Here is a 21,410-nt window from a genome sequence, read left to right on the forward strand (position 1 = left end):
AGAAGAGCTCAACAAGACAATTCAGACATCTGACCTTGACAAAGCCAAAGGAACCATTAAAAGCTTCAGACCATCACTGCAGACAGGAAATGAGGACACAAAACCTCTGTCCCTCCAGTTTAAATCGGTCCATGCTCATAAAATAAGCCAAGCCACTCATCGGAATAAAAAAAAATGGATACTTTTACATCCAACTGATGGCAAACATCCATTACTACTGACCATTATACAATCAAGAATCTATCGAAAAACAGTAACAACACTCACAGTGAATTTTCTACAATTGGGGCAAGCTGAGATAAAAAAATAAAAAATAAAAATAGTTTGCTGTCTGGCACAGTTAACTTTTCTTATCCTCAGGCAAAAATGATAAAAAACAATATGACTCCAAAAGAAGTCTAGGTGTTTGACTTCAGGGGAAAAATGAAAGCACTATCAAATCTGTGAGTAAGCAATCAGTGAATCTGTAAACAATATCAAAATTAAGTGGCCATAACTTCTCTTCTTTTCCTCTGTGATCAATCCTTTTTAGAGTTTGTCTCTTGGTAATTGCTCATAATGGGAGATAACATGATTTATATCTACTTTGGGCTCATTGGGCCCTATGCAATTGGGTGTAAAGTGATTGAAAGAGGCCTTTTACTGTACACTGCCTCCACTGCTGGAGATGACATTTCTCATTGTGGCTATTTACAGAGAAAGCATGAAGAATGTGTGCGTTTGTGTGTGAGACAACAGTCTCAGCTCCAAGCTCTTTCAACCACCTCATCCTTGTCAAACTATAAACTCTCCTCTCTGCTTCTAGAAAAGGAAAGGGGAGAATTTAAACATCCAGCCAACACAAGAGAAAGATTGTGCCAACAGGGATCTCTGATCTGATCTGATCTGATCTGATTCTGAGTCAGATTCTGATTCTCTCTCAGGGACAAACTGAAGATACAGACAGCCAAGGTCTGGTTTCAACCACATGAAGGGACATAATGGGCTTCATCAATTAAGGGTACTAAAGCTAGAACAAACTTCCAGAAAACCTATGTTTTACCCAACTTTGGCTTACCTTTATATCCTGGTTAAAAATGTTATGTTCTCCATTCACTGTGACTGAACTTTAAAGCAGCATTCATTTGAGAGATTGAGACACATTATACATATAACAGTAGCATATTTACACATCCAGCAGACACAGAGCAACAATAGCATTCAGATAGAAGCCTTTTTCTGAAACGATGGTGGATTAACTCCAATATTCACTCTCCCTTATGCTCCACTATATTCACCTGCTGTTTCATGCTGTGCAGGTAGTCTACAGAGCTTTATCGCTGAAAACTGCTGCTGAGGGCAGTAAGGGTGAACCAAAACAATGAGCTGCAAGATGCTTGAATGCTTCATAGAACTGAGGGGAGCTGCAGAGTTGGGTGATAAATCTCTGTGGGTTAATCACTATCAGCGATTCAATCCATTATTTGTCATATTCAATCCATTGTTAATATAAACATATATGAGTGCAGCTTTAAGCACTCCGCACTTTAAAGTTACATCTTTACCTCTCATGCATTTCTTTTTCTTTAATTTCTATGAAATACGTTTCTATCCTTGCAATTTGTGTTTCACTGTTTATATGCTGTTTTCTTCTAATAAAATATGTAAATGTATTGAATTTCCTTGGTGTGTGCAATATAAACACAAGATCAGCTTCCATAAATAATTAGATCTACATGTAGAATTTGCTCAAAACTTAAAGCCAAAATCAAAACTGACACGCAACAACTTTTTGGTACATTTTAGAGAATTACTGTAGTGATGAGACTTGTGATACTGTTATGCACATCAAAAAAACGCACTGAAAAGTATCATTTATTTTAATTCGATGATTGGAGCTGTACCTAATGTGGTGTATGGTTAAGCAGCATATAGCAAAAGTTCTGCTCTCATAATTCAAGTTATTAAATGGAGAACAACAATGACTGAGCACTGTTTTTAGTTCAGCCTGCAGTACAGTATAATGATATACAGCCATCTTAAAACTGCTATGGATAAGCAAGGTGTGTATGTACCATACATTGTGTTATGGCATTCAAATTGTAATGCATTTATAATTAGTCTTAGTTAATTATTTAACAATATTAGATTTTTTTTGTTACTGGAGACAGATGCACCAATCCCATGAGGAGGAACGTGTTGGAGGCAACACAGGAAAGATTTCCCTCTCTCTCTAGTGTGTGTAAGGAAGAAATGTACGGATGCATCAGACCACCTGGCAGCTTAACCACTCAGCTGAAAGAACCTCACTAAGCATGGAAATCTTTATAGAGAAGAAGCAAGGGAATCAGGAATTTGATCGAAAGACTGAGAAAGATGTTGGAAGGTGGGCAGAGGGGGAGAGAAGCAGAAAATGATATCTCTGCTGGATCATGAGAGACATGCAAGGAGAAAGGGGTAAGTCCAGAAATAAAGAGGAGATAAAAAACAGAGGATTGAAGCTGTTAAAAAAAAAACATGAAGAGGAGGGAACAAGACTGTGAGGAAAAAACACTGCAGAGGCCAAAGCAACAGACATCAGAAATCTGCAGTCATGTGGAAGCAGAAAGCACAGGAGGTTTGACAAAGGAGGGGAGAGAAACGAGATGTGGCTGCTTCCTGTTGTCAATCCTAATTTCAACACACACTCAGATGTACATACACACGCGCCTCGCTCTCAGCGTGACTCACTCCAACACCTCAGAAAGAACGCCCCAAGGTGGCAAACATGCCCGCGTGTTCACCCAGACACTGTGGGACCTGGAAAGGAAGACCGCCATCTTTTCTGGGTGATGAACATGCAGGTTGTTAAGTCTGGGGCGTAATTCAGAGACAATGACTCGGCCGGTGGTTCCATGCTGGATCCACACAGTGCTCCTAACACCGATTCATGTTCGTGGGTGAGAGGAAACCACATTTTTGTGATCCTTGTTTACAGTTTGCTGACGGTGCCAGAGCGTTGTGTCTCTTCTTTATCTTTGTTTCCATCTCACACACACACACCTACACTGAGCATCCAGATACTGACTTTATAATGCACACATGCACTTTGCTGTGATGATGTCCAGAATCAACGACACAGAAATTATATTTTCCAAAACAACGCTTATTTGCTAACTTGCCGAGAGTTAGATGAGAAGATGGATACCACTCTCATATCTGTAAGTAAATTTGTAGCTGGAGCAAGCAGCCGCTTAGCTTAGCTTAGCATAGCATAAAGACTGGAAACGAGGGAGTGCACAGAATAAACTACAGAGGATGCAGCGTTTGACCATTAATTCCTATCAGATATGATTTATTTGATTTAATATCCACTGATCTTACCACACTGTATTATGATGAAGGGCTCAAATGAATTAAATTGTGTAAAGTGAGCTCATAAGACCAAGAAATCTTTCATTGTAATTAGATTTATTTTAGAACTTTACAGACAAAGTTTCATGATTATTGACAGAAAGGATTTACGTGGCTAGGAACTGTGTGCCTGGTATGTAAATACAGCAATCAAATATTGGTTAAATCGTTTATAAAGACCTACTATTGCACAACCCACCACCTTCCTATCATCACTATCACCTCCCGGATGTGCATGATGCATCCATCATCCACCCGCTGGCTTTACTCCATCACCACCTGCGTCAAGTCTCTGGGGGATCCTGTATCTCTCATCTTCATATTGCTATACACTTTGGATTGATCTGTCCCTATTGAATTAAATACAAGAGCTAAGCTCTGATGCAACAATGTGCCTCACTAAATCCTAACACGAACACTAACACACAGCAGTTAAGATACAATCAATACCACTGATTACAAAGAATAAGGCCATAGCGCTACATTTAAGCTTTACCACACATTCCCTGTCAGTGCCCAAACAGCAAAGACTGCTCTTAATCTCTGCTGCCTTCCCCCCATGATACTAGAATAAGGGGATTGTTGCCTGATATCCATTTAAAATCTGAGGCCTTCTTGTCCCTTTACGCTCTTGGAAATAGAAAAAGCTCCTTTCTTGCTAAATTTAGGCCTTGACAGCTTGTTAACAAAAATATAAGTTTTTGTTATCAAATAAATTAAAATTGACTTTGAAGACCATAATAAATGTCCTATGCTACTGAATATGCTCAGAGGAATAATGGAAAGCTAAGCCGACAATGTTTCATTTCCCTAACACTTAACAGCCATAACAAATAGTCTAGTATAGCAAAGACATCCAGCTATGACAGGCATGATTAATAAGGCATGGTCTTCTGAAAGATTCTGTTTAAATGTTAATTACAACCACTGGTCAGCTTCCTTTCACAGTTGTCATCATCTCTGGCCATTAATTCAAAATTATGCCTCATTAATATTAAAGAGCAGCAGAGATGATTGACTGAAAGGCCTGCATGTGGAAGACGAGGCTGTTGCATGAATACAAGCTTTCTCTGCTCTAACAAAGGACAGCTGCTTGTGTTTTGTGTTCTGACACCTGAATCAAATAGTGATTTTTTTTTTTTGGTGAGTGGGGCAGATCTCTATTGTGTCATCATTATGTCATAATGTCACACATTTGTATGCATTACACACAAACACACAAAGAGAAAGGCAGCATGAGGAGATGTGTCGAGAGTATGGCTACATGAAAAGGAGATGTGAGATGGACAAGGATGAAAGGGTGAGAGAAAAGAGATGATGAAAGAGACGCAGGCTAAAATGGATTGTTATAAAGCCTCTCATAGACGGAAAAAAAACATGACTGGTTTCCCAAGAAACCACTAATCCATGTTTTAGCTCTCGTCAATCAGGGGAAAGTAAATATTTTATTGTGGCTCGACCATTACGCTCAAAATCTAAACTCCCGTTACAAATCACACATGGATGAGTCCCCCAGAGATACAACAGCAAGGTGATGATGTGGAGCACTGACAGAAATGGATTATTATATCATTATGAAAGAAAAGGCCACCTGAAATTCAGCTATAAGACAGAGAATGCTTGTTTGCAATAATGAATGTGTTTTGGTTTTGTAATTGCAATCATTTTCTGATAAACAGAAGTGCAACTGGAACTAAATTGGGGAAAAACAGACATATGTATGGAAATCAATCAACATTTATTTATATAGCAATTTACAGCAATCAGCAGGTATCCAAAGTGCTTTACATCACAAATCAAGAATAAAATAACATATCATACAATAAAAAGAATGAAACATAGAAAACAGTAAAATCAGAAAAGGTTACATAGAAACAGGAGGAGAAGAGGGAAATTGTCACACCACCACTACGTATTAAAGCAGCCATATTATGCTCATTTTCAGGTTCATAATTGTTTTTTAAGGTTGTACCAGAATAGGTTTACATGGTTTAATTTTCAAAAAACACCATATTTTTGTTGTACTGCAGTGCTCTCTCTCACTGCTGCAGCTCCTCTTTTCACCTGGTCTCTGTTTTAGCTACAGAGTGAGACCTCTTTTCTTCTTCTTCTTCTGTACTATCTTTGATTGCACTTGCACATGCGCAGTAGCTCAGATGTAGATCATGTCAGCAAGCTAGCTCCATAGACAGTAAAAGAAAGGCTGTTTCTACAACTTCGGTCAGTTACAAGGCAGGATTAGCTGGGAGACTTCTAAATGAGGGCGCACATGTAAGTAGTTCTTTTGTAGATTATGGTGAACTTGTGTGTGTTGTAGCAGTGCTATTGAGAACGAGGTAGCATGCTAGTGTTAGCATGCTAGCGTTAGCATGCTAACGCTACAAGCTAATGGTTGCGGTTAGCCTGCTCGTTTCGGCTTGTGACATAGAAAGCCGTGCCGATTTTGAACAGCTCACCCAGAGACTGAAGGCAGGACACATTCAGAAACCGTATCTCACTCTAAATAGCATGGTTGGATTTTTTTCAAAGTTTGTATGTGTGTGGAAGCACCAGAGACACAAAAGAACACCCCAAATCCCAGAAAAAGTGATTTTTTAATAATATGGGCACTTTAAAAGCCATTCTAAACAAATAGGTGTTGAGTTTGGATCTAAAAAGAGCTACATCTGTAATTGTGCAAATATCAGGGGGTAACTTGTTCCAGAGTCTCGGGGCAACAACTGCAAAAGCCTGATCACCCCACAGTTTATACCTTGTTTGTGCGATGGACTACTGACTCTGTACTACATTTAACAATATATATTATAATATATTTATTAAACACTAAATATTAAATTTAAATAATAATATATAATTAATAGGGCTGTCAAAATAACGCGTTAATTTCGATTAATTAATCTGAGAATAACGCGTTAAAAAAAATAACGCAGATTAACCCATTCCATATTGAAGTTTGACCCAGAGCCGTTCTAGCCACCATTCGACTGTAAAATGAAGGAGGGAGACGAGAATGTGCTGCCTGGATCATTAACTGGAACATTTACTTGTAAAAATCTTCTTCCTGCCAACCCTGGCTTCCGAAATCGGGTGCCACTGATATGTCTGCTCTTCTCTCTGCTGCTCTGAAACAGACGGCAACACAAACACCGCTGCACGTGACGCTAGTTAACACTATACTCAACAGCAGCTAACGTTAGCCTACCGCTAGCTAGTTAACACTATACTCGACAGCAGCTAACGTTAGCCTACCGCTAGCTAGTAGCTGGATTAAACACGGTTACAATGCTGACAGCTAACGCTGAACGGTGTAAAGTTTGACTGTGTTTTACTGTAGAGGACTGTGACTCGACTCAACAGCGGGATGTAACAATCTGCAGCTCCCGAGCTGCCGTCGGAAAAACAACACAGACGGTGCGTTCAATGAAACTGGTAAACTACAGCTTTGTGGTGTATTTGAAGTTATTGTAAATGTCCTTGGTGGTTGTTTTTGTCGTTCAACAGCAATTTACTAGTGAAATAAGTTATTGTTATTGTTATACATTATTATTAAATCATTTAATTTTGACCATATGGCCTTAGCAATAAACAAGCCGTTCTTTAATGTCACCAACTGTTGTTTAGTACCCTTTGTTTTCTTTTCTTTTTTTACTTTCTTAAAAAGTATCGGTTCAGGCACCGTTAATTATGTATGCGATTAATTTCGATTAATTAATCACAGAGTCTGTAATTAATTAGATTCATTTTTTTAATCGATTGACAGCCCTAATAATTAATAAATTATATCTATCTATATCTATGTAGCTATCAGCCACATGGCGAGTAAATGTTTGTACCAAAATAGTTCTGTTTTTCAGTCTTCATTTTGGCGAAGGTGCAGCTACTTTCTTCTGTTGCTCTGCTGTCTGCATGTCGGAGCTTTGCGGGGGGCGGGCCGACACACGCACACACACACTAGCGCACACACCAGACGCCAGCCACCACGTCACTTCTGTTTAGTGATAGCTATCGTTTACCTCAGGCTAATTAATTATCTAGTATGTGCCGATTTTTGGCAGCCAGCCTTCCAAAAGATAGAATAATGAAATGAAATGTTAACCAATCATTAACCATTGACCGACAAGCAGGAAACAGAGTCTCAGTTCACCTGTCAGGGAGGCGACATTTTTTTTTGCAGGATGATAGGGGAAGACTCATGAATATTCATTAGGGAACTCATCCCTGAATGGCTAGTACTCGTTGCCCGCTCTGGTTGGGTTGGTTAGGTTTAGGCTAGGGTTATGTTTAGGAAAGAGGGGTGGGATTGGTTATGGTTAGGGTAAAGATGTCAGGGCGAGCCAATCAGGGATGAGTCTTCCCCTACCATCCTGCAAAAAATAAAAATTTGCATCCGAGAGGATCTGACACATTTTCCGTACTCTGTGCCCCCGGACAGCTGTAGGCTTGTAGCGGTTAATGTTCTGTGCATTGTCGTACATATGCAGCCACTTTCCTGAAACCGCTTGCGAGACTGACAAGTCCACAGCAGCCCGTGGCGTTTATGTCCGAGCCTGTCTCCACCGCCTCCACCTGCGGGTTGTCAACTGTGTGTTTATTTTTGACGACGTAGTTAAGGCGGCAGGCGTGTGTTGCTTAGGCGGCGGCCCTAACCCTAACCCTTAGCTGCAAAGTGCTGCAGGAAACCCTGTGAGAGACTGGTATAAAATTGGACAACACTGTGGGGTCAAGATGAGGCTTCTTAAGGAAATGGGTAGTAGGGCTGCAGCTAACTATCATTTTCATTTATCAATTAATCTGCTGATGGTTTGCTTGATTAATCTATTAGTAATTTGTCCATCATAAATTCCCAGAGCCCAATGTGACGTCTTAAAATTGATTATTTGTCCGACCAACTAGCCAAAAGTCAGGGATATTCATTTTACAGTGATATAAAACTGAGAAAGGCAACAAATTTTCACATTTGAGAAGCTGTACCCAGAGAAATTTGGGCAAAACAAAATAATTTTTTGACCATTGACTAATAGATAAATTGGCTAACATATCAGCCCTAGTGTAGACTTTTGTAAGGCATACAGACATTTTAATCTATACACACCAGCAACACTCATTCAGCTTTATGACAGCTTGACAGCTCAAAAAAGGAGAGAAAAAAATCATGACAGCATTGCCTCAATATCAGCTTTCCAGTAGTCTTGCATAGCCAGACCTTCACAGTCCTGTATCAGCGCTGGATTATGGTCTGGCTATGCCGCGTTAACATTCTAGGATAGGGGGAAAAATGCTCCGGCTTGTTTGTATTTCTTTAAACCAATCTCTGCTAACCCACAGGTGGTGTGACGGTGCCCTTGCAAAATCATGTGCAAAGTAGATAGCAGAAGGGGAGGGAGCTGCACCAGATTTCAGGCTTCATCCCAGCAATGCACATCCGTTGAGCCAGACCTTTCCACAGAAGAAGTAACGCCATACATGTTCCTATTTACATGTTGTGATTTGTATAATCACAGTGTGTACAAATAACAAGGTCACATGAGACACAGACATCTTCTAACCGTATATAAACTGGGAACTATATTCTCAGAAAGGCGAAGCACTGCTACTTCTGCTACTTGGGCGGAGTGATATGCTTGCACCCGAGAAGCACCGGACAGAGAGTAGAAATGCTTCGCTTTTCTGAGACTATAGTTCCCAGTTTATATACGGTTAGAAGATGGCTGTGTCTCATGTGACCTTGTTATTTGTACACACTGTGTACAAATCACAACATGTAAATAGGAAAATGTTGGCGTTATTTTGTCACTTATTCGGAGCAGTAGGCTAGTTGGAACCAATTACCTTCAGGATCCGTGCTAGGCTAAGCTACCGGTGGAGCCGTCGGAAAGAGCTACAACGTGCACGGAGATGAGAAGGGTATGTATGGACTTATCTAACTCTGGGGGTTACGTTGAATAAGCTAAAGTCCCAATAAGTCACCGTGTTCCTTTAACAAAACGGGGAAGAAGACAGATGTGTCACTGATTGACTGGTTGGAGCATCCTTCCTATTTTCCTTTTTCCGTCGTGGTTCAAAACCTTTCATCCAATCTCAAGGACACACGTCAGTTTCTTCCATCTAATGGTAGACATGAGCAGCCATCCAATCATAAATCCTGCTCTATCTGAGTGCTAACATCCACTGGATCATCCATACACTACAATCTGGGTTATCTAATATCATGCAGAACCCTATCTTGTTATACAACACTTTACATCGCCGCTGGAAATCTGAATGTCTATGTACGTACATTTGTTTGACACAGAGTGTAATTTGGCTGGTCTCATTGTCCAGCTGATCTTAAGTATGTAACAATGCAGCTAGTACAAAGTGCATGTCAAGTAGATTTACAATTAATAAACATATTCCACATTATAAATGATGTACAATGCATTCTGGGCATGCATTTCTGTTTGGCGGCAGCGCTGCCATCTTTTCCTATAATCTGAACAATTTATTGGCTTACATGACATCTGTTCCTCCGGGGTTTGTGTGGACAAATATTACTCGAGAAAAATTGCACTTTAATATTTATATTAAAACAAAGACCCTAGATTAGGTGTCCTACTAATTTTCAAGTCAACATTCTTCACGATTACAATCTTAGTCTGGATTCTTTTCATTAGAGAGCCTTCAGAAGTCTTGCCGATCTAATACAACATGCTCCTCTCTCTCAGACACTAATTAGGGCGAGTTCTCTCTCTGCCCTGACAGCTTCACTTTGCATTCAAAATTGCTGCTCTAGCTTGTTTTTTGAGAGGAGGCACTGTGACAGCAAATTGCTAGACTCCATGCTCTTTGGAGCCGTTACAGCCTTTCTTTCGGGGCACTCTTACTTTGTCATAGATGGCTGTAGGAATAAATGAAGCCTCAAGGTTGAGGCCTACTGCAACTGTGCATGCTATGTGGGTGCTAAATATGATACAATAACCTGACAGGAGTTTTCTCTGTACTGCTATCCTCCTCCTTCAATACAGAGACTATGAACACCTGCACAATCTAATACAAACAACTGCAATACAGCAACATTTAGTCACTCCCCTGTTTGTAAAGCACATGAGGGTTGTATAAGACCAATCACGATATAACACAATCCGACACAACCATGCCAAAATGTACAGCTAGAAAAAATGACCATAATAATCACCTTTCAAACACAATGGAACATTATAAGCTTCACAAAGGAATCGTTGGTCATAGGGCTGCAACCAACAATTATTTATATGGTCTATTACTTTGCCAATTATTTTCTCACTTAATTGGGTTTGGTCCAGCCTCTGTCTTTAATTCTTTTCTTATATTTATTACTCTATTATTGCTCTACATGCTTATAAATGATCTCAATAACTTAGTAATATTAATCTCGTAATCTTCTTTCTATTCTTTTTTAGGGTGACTTTGTAACATCTGTCCAGGGACTACAGCCTTTTGTCCATGTGTGTCGCATTTACAGCAATGTTCACTATTTATTGTAGACAGAGACATACAGACAGACAGACAGATTGAAAGAGGTATTGCAAATGTAAGGTGATTAAAAAGTAATTAAAAAGTAAGAATGTGCACTGCCGCTGTTAAATTAACCAGTAAATAAATAAACAATCATTGCTGTTTTGTGCCTCCTTAATGATGTCTTCAAATTGCTTGCAAATCATCATAATTGAGAAGCTGGGACACAAAAATGTTCGCCATTTTTACTTGAAAAACAGTTGCTGAATATTTCTTTGAGGATTGACTAATTGATAAATCGATAAATGTTTTAGCTCTAACTTGTTTCAGGGCTGGACTATTGGATTGCAAACATTGCGCAGGTCTAAATAATGACTAAATCAACCCGCCTGTACGTCACATACAAACTTTTCCAGCAAGAACAGAAACAATCAAGTATTAAAAGAAGAGTGGCTGTCTGATAATCTGGCTGCCACTGGAGCATACAGTATTATGTCATCCTGCAGGAGCACTCAGTGAGGCCAGCCATCACTTCCATGTATGAAACGGATCACAAACTGAAGATCAAGAAATTTAATTAGAAATAGCTCTTCAAATTGATCTACTGTAACAATAACAAGACAAATGGCATATTAGCGATTGCAATCATTTCATAACAATTAAATAAACCTTGCTGTATGTCATCAAGCAATCACTAATAGCTGGAAAGATTACCACAGTATTCAACATATGTCTGTGACAGACACTAAATGAGGCTGTTTTTCTACTTTAAATGAGTCTGTAGCACACTGAAATGATGAAGATAATCGTCCCACCATTTTTCATTTCTCCTCAGGCTCCAGTTTCTGCTGATCACAGCTGCTACCATTTATTCCAGCTGCTATCAAACCACTTAACAGGCGTGCTTGAGGGACTCTGTTATTCATTTAGTTTTTGACTGCTGCAGTGTAGTGTGATGTTTATCATTATGTTTTCAGTGACTGTTACGTTATGAGCATGCAGTTTGTTTTTGTGCGTGTATTGTTGTTTGTGAATGAATGTAAACTAAACTGCACGCTGAGATTATAATGAGGACCAAGCTGAATCGAACAAGTTTACGTGAGACGTTTTGTATGCTTTTCATAATTATTTACAGTGTTTCTGAGAGCAGAATAAATTATTAGGCCATTTCATATTTTTATGAATAGCGCTGCGAGCAGCAGAAGGCAGTTCGTGGGAGTTTCCTCTGGTTGCATGGCAACTCACAGTGAGGTGACTCGCATGTTAAACATTTGATACCACTGATGTACATACAACATGATGCATATCTCCTTGAAGGAGTTTCACAGACTCTCCAAAGTCACTCACGGCTATTCAAGTTTTTTTTTTTTTTTTAAAGAATCAGCTGTGTGTATAAGGTTGTTGGGCAGCCATGTTTAAGTCAATAAGCTGCTCTGTGTCTGTCAACTTCTGCTTAGTCATCAACCCAGCTGAACATTCACCGACCGTGATGCTCTTTTTCCACCTCAGACTTACTCTGTATTTTAAAGTCTGAATGAGCTCACTGTTTGACTGCCAGCTTCTCCTCAAAGAGACAGAGACCGAAAACGTGTGTGTGTGTGTGTGTGTGTGTGTGTGTGTGTGTGTGTGTGTGTGTGTGTGTGTGTGTGTGTGTGTGTGTGTGTGTGTGTGTGTGTGTGTGTGTGTGTGTGTGTGTGTGTGTGTGTTTGTGTGTGTGTGTTGTCACACAGCCCAGGTGGGGATTTTAGGAATATGACCTTCCCAGTGTGATGCTGCCACGTTTGGTATGCATGACCACAGTACCCTTTACAACAGAGAGGCGGGACTAAATAGAAGAAAAGCACACTTGTCTTCTGCTTATTTGACCCGATAAAACACTGTTTTGTATCTTACTATCACGAGATCAGCCAAGTCAGCTGCCATTACAATTATTACTATTGTCTCTGTTATAAGACTGTGGGATAGAAAAATATACAATAGTTTTGTCATGTTGACACAAAGAGACACTTTTGTGAATTAGCTGTGACCTGGAGGGACCAAGTCGGCCAACTGCAAATGTACATATGTATTGTTATACAGCAGCATTAGCTAAATTCATATTATCTCAGGAGCACTGAAACACAGTGGACGACTCTAGTGCTAAAACAGTTAGTCAAGTAATCGATTAGTTCATCAACAACAATTTTGATAATCAATTAATCTTTTAGGTTATTTATAATAACATTTTTGCTGCTGGTTAATTTGACTCAACACGGGAAACCTCACCCAGCCCGGACACGGAAAGGATTGACAGATTGATAGCTCTTGACCATTTTGTCACAACATGGCTCAAGGGCCATGACAAAAGAGGGAACGAGGCATCGTACATGATCAAAAGTGATTTATTTAACAAAAGAATAAACTAAACATATCTTTTGTAATGTGCAAGGTGTGTCTCTGTAACTTAAATAAACCTAAAACAAGATGTGGCGGGCGGGGTGATCAGGCCATCGTTGATGTCTGGATTGCAGTGAAGAGAGACACATGTAGTCTGACCAGGTGGAGCTTTATCCCCACTAGCTCACAGCTCCCAGATGCACCAGATCTGCCATCAACTCAAGACAAAGATGGTTAAGACCAGAGAGGTATCACTCCCACAGAGTGGCCCCAATGGATCACACAGGGGCGGTCACACTCCCCCCCATAAAGCCGGTGGCCCAAAGGAGCCACCGGCAAAACCAACTAACCCATCCAGCTGTCACAACCAAACATTATCCAGAAAAGGCAACTGTTACCAAATCACCAAAATATAATACACGGCAGAAAACATATACCAAGCAGAAAGGAACTGTCGACCTCCAAATTGCGCCAGGACGACTGCTCACCCCTGTCCCATCTTTAGCAAACCTCGGTACCTGGGAAGCAAAGTAAGAAAACAGGCACAAAAAAAAACAAACAGGGTACAAGACAACAAAAGATGGCAATACCAACTTAGAGCAGAGAGGCACGTGACAACGCATCACATATTACATTGTCCACTCCTTTAATATGTCTAATCTCAAGCGCGTAGGCTTGCAAAAACAACGACCACCTCATGAGTCTCTGATTGGGACATTTAAGTGACTGCAAAAATGTCAGCAGATTGTGATCCGTGTACACAACAAGGGGCCTCCCACCAACGTACACCTCGAAATGCTGCAAAGACCAAACAAGTGCCAGCGCTTCTTTCTCTATCACTGAATAATTCAGCTGATAACGGTTGAATTTTTTCGAAAAGAAGCTAACTGGCCTCGCCAGTCCCTGACCATCCTCCTGCAGCAAAACAGCACCCGCCCCAAACTGACTTGCATCTACTTGGATCATGAAAGGTTTATCAAACCGCGGCGCTATTAACACAGGAGACAAACACAACAAAGACTTGATGTTCTCAAAGGCTTGCTGACACTCATCAGACCACAAAACTTTGCATTAGCCTTCAACAACTCCGTCAGAGGAAAAACAACTGTAGAGAAGTTTTTACAGAAGACTGTGAAGAACACTACATCGGTGAAGCAGCAAGGAATCTGGACAAGAGACTGAATGAACACTGGAAACTAACATGAAGTTTCTGTGAACACCAGACCAGAACAGAAAAATCAACTGGGAAGGGGTTAAAGTCGGTGGACAACCAAAGAAAAATCAAAGAGGACATTATGATCCTACCCCATATACATTACGACCAATTGTTTTCACATGACCAAATCTCCATACTTAGGTTACATGAAAACAACTAAACCATCTGCATGATAACTGCAATTTTATCCACTGATGAAGGATATGAGATGTGGCTGAAAGTTAGGGAAAAACCAAGTAAGTGGACCTTGTGATAATTTTATTAAACTTTGCCATTTGTGCTATGGGAAATCATGATTAGGTATATTCTCTGACATTTTAAAGATGAAACTATTAATCGAAAATAATCAACACATTATGGTGGGTAATGAAAATGATTGTTAATTGCAGACTCACATGACACATAATAATGCTTCAGTATTAATACCCAAAGGCCTTTAAATGTACATCACTTTTGTGCCATTCATTACATTCACTTACAAGGAATCACACACATCCATACAGTGCAGTGAGATGTGCAGTTGTGTGTTTGTGATGAGATTAGACGCCTTGTAAAGCGCCTTTCTGTCCCCGACCTACTGATGACATTCAGGCCTGATTAAGAAACAGAAGAGGTGATAAAAAACCCAGAGGAAGATAGAAAGACGAGGCTGGCTGTCCTGTCAGACAGACACAGTACAGATACCAGATGACTTTAATATGAGCCTTGAAAAACACTTGTCAACACTTGTTGATCACTTTAACAAAGCAAATAGGTGCAAACAAGCAAAGGGCTTGTGTTTGTGGATGCAGCAGCTAGGAAAGTGCTACACCATAATCTATACAAGTAGACAGAAACTATGTTTCAAACACCTGCTCACCCAACTAAGAATGAACACAAAATAACCTAAACATAAATAATATAAATAACCTGTCACATTCTTCTGTTTCCAGAGCCTTCTTTTCCCATTAGATTGTTATTGTGCCTCATAAGTCCCTTTTGTAAACACTTGTCATTATAATGAATACTGTGACTGTGACTCTTTGACTGGTCAAATACTTTTATGGAAATTCAATGCATCTTTAAAAAAAAAAAAATAGTGAGAGGAAAAAGGCAAACCAGTTTGTAAAATATAATCGTAGAGGATGCATTTTTTCATTTATTACCTTCCATTTTAACATAGACTGAGTAAGCACAATATATTTTATGCGCTGCCTCTAGCCTGTCAAACTAAAAATAGCATCAATGTTTGGAGCACACAATAAATTACTCCAGGATTCATTTCAATAAAAGCTCTGAAAATCAAAAAAATAAAGCCCAGTCTTACTCACTCTTTGTGCCATGCTGTGGGAGAGCTCCAAATCATGTTCATCAGATTCAGAGCCAGCAATAACTTGCATTAGCACACTGATGATTTATATCCAAGCACTCGTTCTATTTACAGCAGCCGTACTTTTAAGTGCATGAAGCAACATGGCAGCTTCATGGAAGGACTGGCCTGAGTCTCTGCTGCCGACCCAGCTGCTCCTGTCCAAATCTCCATTCAGCATGAACAGCTAACCAACCCTGGAGGGCCATGGTGTATGGAGACAGCAGCGGGACAGATTCTGACCACATCTGGTGGCTGGATGCTACTGACAATTACATCATAAACTGAGGGGTAGAGGTGAAGGAGAGGAGTGTACGAGGGTTTGTATGCATGACAATGCATTTTATGAAAGGAAGAACGAGGAGAATAGTTTGGAGCCATCTATAGAGAAGTCAAAGGTGAAGAAATTGGCATCCGAGTGTGTTCATGTTTTACTTCTTTCCTGCTACATTTCATTCCACCATAAATGTGGACTATAACCTTTGTATTAACATGAGAGATGGATAGACCAATCGACCGACAAACTGTCACCGTCATCTAAACAGCAGCATGTGAGAGTATGACTTGTTTTGGACACACAACGAAAACTAGGGCTACAACTAAGGATTATTTTCATCAATGATTAAGGTGATGTCTTCAAATTGCTTGTTTTGTCCGACCAAAACCTAAAGGTACTTACTATCACAGTAGACAAAGAAAACCAGCAAATATTTACATTTTAGAAACTGCAACCAGTGAACTAAATGAAATATTAATCCATTATCAAAATTTCAACTCCAATGAGAATACATTTCTTGATTTCCTTTAGGTATTAGGAAAGCACACCAACAGGCTCGCTGTAGCGCTAAGTCGACACTCATTCCAAAGAATAGATATATCACTTACTGTTGTTTGTGATTGAGCTCCTGCTCCTTGTTCACTAGATCCTGTTTGAGGTTGGCTAGCATTTCCACAGAGACGTCCACCTGCCGAGAGAGCTCCGAGGCCTTGTCCTCCAGGTCTTGCTTCTCCTGGCTCAGCCGTTCGCTCTCCAGTTTGGCCCGCTCCAGCTCCGAGCTCTTCCTCTCCAGCTCTGACTGAAGACGACCTACGCGGGCCGCTATTTTCTGCTCCACCTACAAGACAAGAGACACTTGAGCTGCCTAATGTCCCGCCATAATCCCCACATTGTATGAAATGCAACAAGTTAATTCATTTTCTTTCTGCTGCTGAGCTCAAAGTTCTCAAAGCAGACCGAGAACAGACTGAGACTAATTTAATATCTAACCTAATGACAGAGAGTATTTTTCTTCAGGGCCTCTGGACTGTGCAATTACCCACCTACCCAAGAGTGTTATGATCTTGGAGTGCTATCTAAGCAACACACCCATTTCAGGGGTTAAGTTCCGAAGTAGAACAGTGTTGAAAATACGAATATCTGAAATTCAAAATGTGAAGATCTGAGGGATTGCAGGTGATTTCCATAGTTTACAATAGACTTTCCTTCTGCATTATAATTTGTTGAAATACAGCTTTCAGTCATTAGTAGCAGGACTGAGCACTGTGTTGCTCAACAGCACTCCAATCATTCATGTACAAGAAAGATGATTTTCAATCACCAGTAGCCTACTTCACTGGAATTAGGCATGCACTTAAACTATTTCTCCTGTGTCACGGAAAAGTTTCCTCTGTTGAGTTTATATTTTCTACATTCTTCTTGTGTTTAAAATATTTCATGTGATTACAGCATCTTTCGTTTGTGGAAAAGCCCTGTGAAAATATGTTTTTTTATCTTATCCATTTATCCTATTTATTCTTAACGTGCCCTGCTGGATCCTTGGGTCATGAATTGGAATGTATTGTTTGATACAACCACTAGGGGGTGCTGAAGTGAGAAATGTTCAAATTCAAAACATTTATTTAAAAACATTTCTCCAGTAAAATCATTATTTGAACATAGTAACAATCTTAACACTAAATATACATAGAGTGTGTACAGCTCTAACTGTATACCTAATAGCTATATATTTATTATTTTGCTTGTTTGCTTAGCTTGTTAGCTTTACATATTAGCGGCATGTTTGTATCTGTATCATGTAAATTTGTTCTCTGTTTTACGCAAGTATATTGAGTCACTTGAATGTGTTTATGTGAACACATTTGACAAAAAAAGTTAATTTTGATAACCATAATTATCATATTGACCTCTTCAGACAGCTTCTCCAGCCTTTCATCCAGCTCCAGCCGTTCAAACGCCCTAGCCTTCAGCCTGGCCAGGCCCTCTTCATAGGCCGCCTCTACTGCACTCGCCGCTACATTAGCTGCCACTGCTACAGCTGTGCTGGGGTTTCCATGGGGACCCGGGTCTGCGGATGTCATGGCTTTTTTCATAAAAATCTCCCCCAGGGGAAACTCCACATTGGGAATATACCGGGCTGCAGTGTTGGAGTTAGCCGGGGTCAAACTCAGGTCATCCGCACAAGGAAGCTCACGACAAGGGAAGCGCCGCTCCTTTAAAGCTGACGGCCGCAGCGGCTCAAAAGGGTCGTTGTTGTTGGCAGGTGCGAGGATAGCTCCCTCAGCCACTAGCGGCAGCAGAGCAGCAGCGTCACATACACTGTTGGATTTGGAGAGGACGTAAAGGGTCTCGTACGTGTGGTTGTACTCCAGGTGGGCACGTAAGGACGACAGGCTTCGGAAGCGCTTGTGCTCCCCGCAGCGAGGACAGCGGTATGGCAGGTCCAGAGAGGCCATTCCGTGCAGTAACTGCCGGAGGAGAGGGGGCGCTCATGCGGCACAACGGTAGCGCCAGTATGAGGGCACAGAGGTCAAGCATGTGACAGATCCTCTCATGGTGAAAACATGGCAACAAGGTGACAACGGCAAGTCAGTAGGAGGAAGAGAGATCCCATGTCCTATGGAAGAGCCCAGCTCAGTCACATGAGCACACATAGTGACAACATTCAACTGGTCTTTTTACTTCATCTATCATTGTTCCCCTGCCTGAGGTCCTAGAAACAGAGCAAAGAAATTACAAGTGAGTTAAAGTGCTTTATACAGTGAGTTTTGGGATAACATCAGATGAGAAAGAGAATCAAATGAACAAATGGACATAATCAAGCTAAATAAATGACAGAAACTTGATGACAAAGGCCATTCCCACAATTTCCCTTGGGATAAATAAAGTTATATCTTATTTTATTCTATTGTATTTTAGTGCAACTTCAAAACAATAAACTGGGGAAAAACTGTGTACTCCAGAACCATATTTGATAAATATATCCAGCATTTTCCTGCAATAGGACCAAGTTAATCCTGCTACTTTAACTTTTATGGACTCCTACAACTTGTGATTTAAAGGCATACTATGTAACTTTTCCCTCTTCGGTCCCCCTACAGGTTGTCTCATTGGAACTACAGCCGCGCGAGCTGCAGTTCCAATGAGACAACCTGCATAGTATGCCTTTAAGCATTTTGCTTTTCGTCTTTCATTTGAGCAGAAAAAGTGGAAAGCAGGCAGTGAACCATAAGTCAATTGTAAACAAGGGGAAAAAAATCACACATTTGTATGAAATAATCGTTCATGAAGTTAATAGCATGATATTAGCTTTCTTAGACATCTTTGTAAAATGTGATTATACATATGATTATAGATATCATTTATATTTACCACTCCAGTAGCCTGCTGTGTCTGAACTCTCTAAGTAGAAATCTTGATCTATAAGTGTCTATAAGGGTTAAAGCAAACTCCTGCACTTGTACCCTGAAATACTCAGAGGAAGACTGGAGGGAGAGTGGGGGAAAGGAAATGGCTCCATTAGTGAGAGTGCTTGTTAGCGCCAACACCATCTTCTAGTCTGAAGTCTATGAGGTCAGCTGGACAATACTCCAATTTCTTTACAAGGGCATCTGGTAACTAAAACAAACTGTCCACCATCTGTTATCTGAGTTGTGTTCTCTTTCTCCTGCCTTTGCATCTGCAGTTTCTTGTAAGCCTTAAATGCCACCTTATAAAAAAGGACAAACGCAGCATGCTCTTCAACCACTTTCCAGGAATAATTTCGGAATAAAAACAATGAACCTTGCATTCATGACTGGAGTCTGATACTGGTAAAAACCTGGTTTGCTTTTGACTATGAAAATGGGAACAACAACAAAAAAATAGGTCTTGTCTTCACATTGCATAATCATAAGAATCTGGCTTAAGAGATCCTCAAGTCAAGACTCTTTCAAACAACAACTAACGGGTATAAATTCAGCTGGGTATTTCTCTGGTAAAGTTTTACTACTGAAAGCATAAACAGCTTTTGGTTAATGTCAATTACAACATGTTTTATCACGTTATATTGGACAGAGGCTTTCTATTTTACTTAAAAAAAAATGCTACTGTTAAATGCAGTTTCTTTTTTATTATTTGGATAAGAACCATCTTGAATGGGCTGCTGTCATATAATATGTTATTATGTAAAAGCGTCATATCATGTCATGTTGCCTTGATTATTTATAGCATTAATAGTTTGTCCATAGAACCCTAAAGATCTGCTGAACTACTCCTACACCATGTTTAATGTTGCTTAGCCCAATGAATCAAATTTCTTGACCCTCAAGTATTGCTGATTGTTTTTTTTTAAATCAGCAACCCAAAGGGTGCTGGTTTAAGAACCAAGAATATTAAAGCCTTGAACTTGGATTGCTGTACAACCACCCAAATGGTCAGCATATCAAGTAGAGTGGGCACAGTCTGTATTTCAACATGGTCCATTTGGACTCTTACACCTGGGTAGAGACGGTGTTGTACACCAATCCGAGACTGACACTTGAGCCAAAACAGACTCTCTCTCGCTTAACTTTCTACAGCATCTTTTAATGAAAGAAGCAGTAGGCACTGACATTGGCGGTGTGATCACAAATCACAGATGCAGGCTAGTCTTTACAGAGGGCTTATACACTGGAAATCCCCAGAAGTCACTGAGACTGTTATTAGAAGTCTGGTGAGGCTGGAACAGGGAGTGTACTGGCAAGCTGTGCCCACTTATTAAAAGAGGAGGATTTCACAGACCCAGTCACTACACTGCAGACAGCAGGCATTTCTCATCTGCTTGAAATTACGAAGTGAGGTATTTAACCGGGCAGGAAATGGAAGGGAAGTGAGGCTTTGGTAGCCTCATGTCACATCCTGCCAATAGAGCTCAGCTGAGACGTCCCAGAGGACTGTCTTTATTCATTTATTGTGATTAGTGAATAGTGGATGTGTGTGTGTAACATAAGACACGCCGTTAGCCATGCCCTTCAGCTTTCCTCACTGATACCAGTACCAAAGAGTGAAGTTTACATTTTCTGTATTAATTTTGAATATTTAAATTTTTTTTTACAAAAAGCACCATTTGCAATGCAACCAGTGGTTAGAGTGGTTTTACACTGACAGATGCATCAGCAGCAGCTCTTTTGTGTTCCCCCCCCCATATTGTCTGTTTATATTATAGGAACCATATTCTGAGTGGTCCTCACCATCAGAGGACCCTGTAAACTGCAATGAACGGTGTTCTGTAGTAACAAACAACAATTGTTTGATGCATGGGAACACATGAGATAGCCTGGGAATAGTTCAAAGTGACATCTTCAAAGGTATTCAGTTTACATTTATAA

General features: G+C 40.2%; 1 protein-coding gene across 1 annotated transcript in view; it reads right to left on the reverse strand.

Moving 5' to 3' along the window:
- The window catches only part of fbxo41 (F-box protein 41), a 58,398-nt gene that overhangs the window by 24,119 nt on the left and 12,869 nt on the right, over positions 1 to 21,410 (reverse strand). Inside the window, exons 2-3 of the mRNA XM_031276756.2 lie at positions 17,970 to 18,775; positions 16,671 to 16,900 (exon numbers count right to left, since the gene is read on the reverse strand). Coding sequence (XP_031132616.1) covers positions 16,671 to 16,900; positions 17,970 to 18,518 — 779 coding nt within the window. The 5' untranslated portion in view covers positions 18,519 to 18,775. The remainder of the gene's footprint in view (positions 1 to 16,670; positions 16,901 to 17,969; positions 18,776 to 21,410) is intronic.

The sequence above is a fragment of the Sander lucioperca genome, chromosome 4 (genome assembly GCF_008315115.2).
Source record: "Sander lucioperca isolate FBNREF2018 chromosome 4, SLUC_FBN_1.2, whole genome shotgun sequence".
Taxonomy (NCBI): Eukaryota; Metazoa; Chordata; class Actinopteri; order Perciformes; family Percidae; genus Sander; species Sander lucioperca.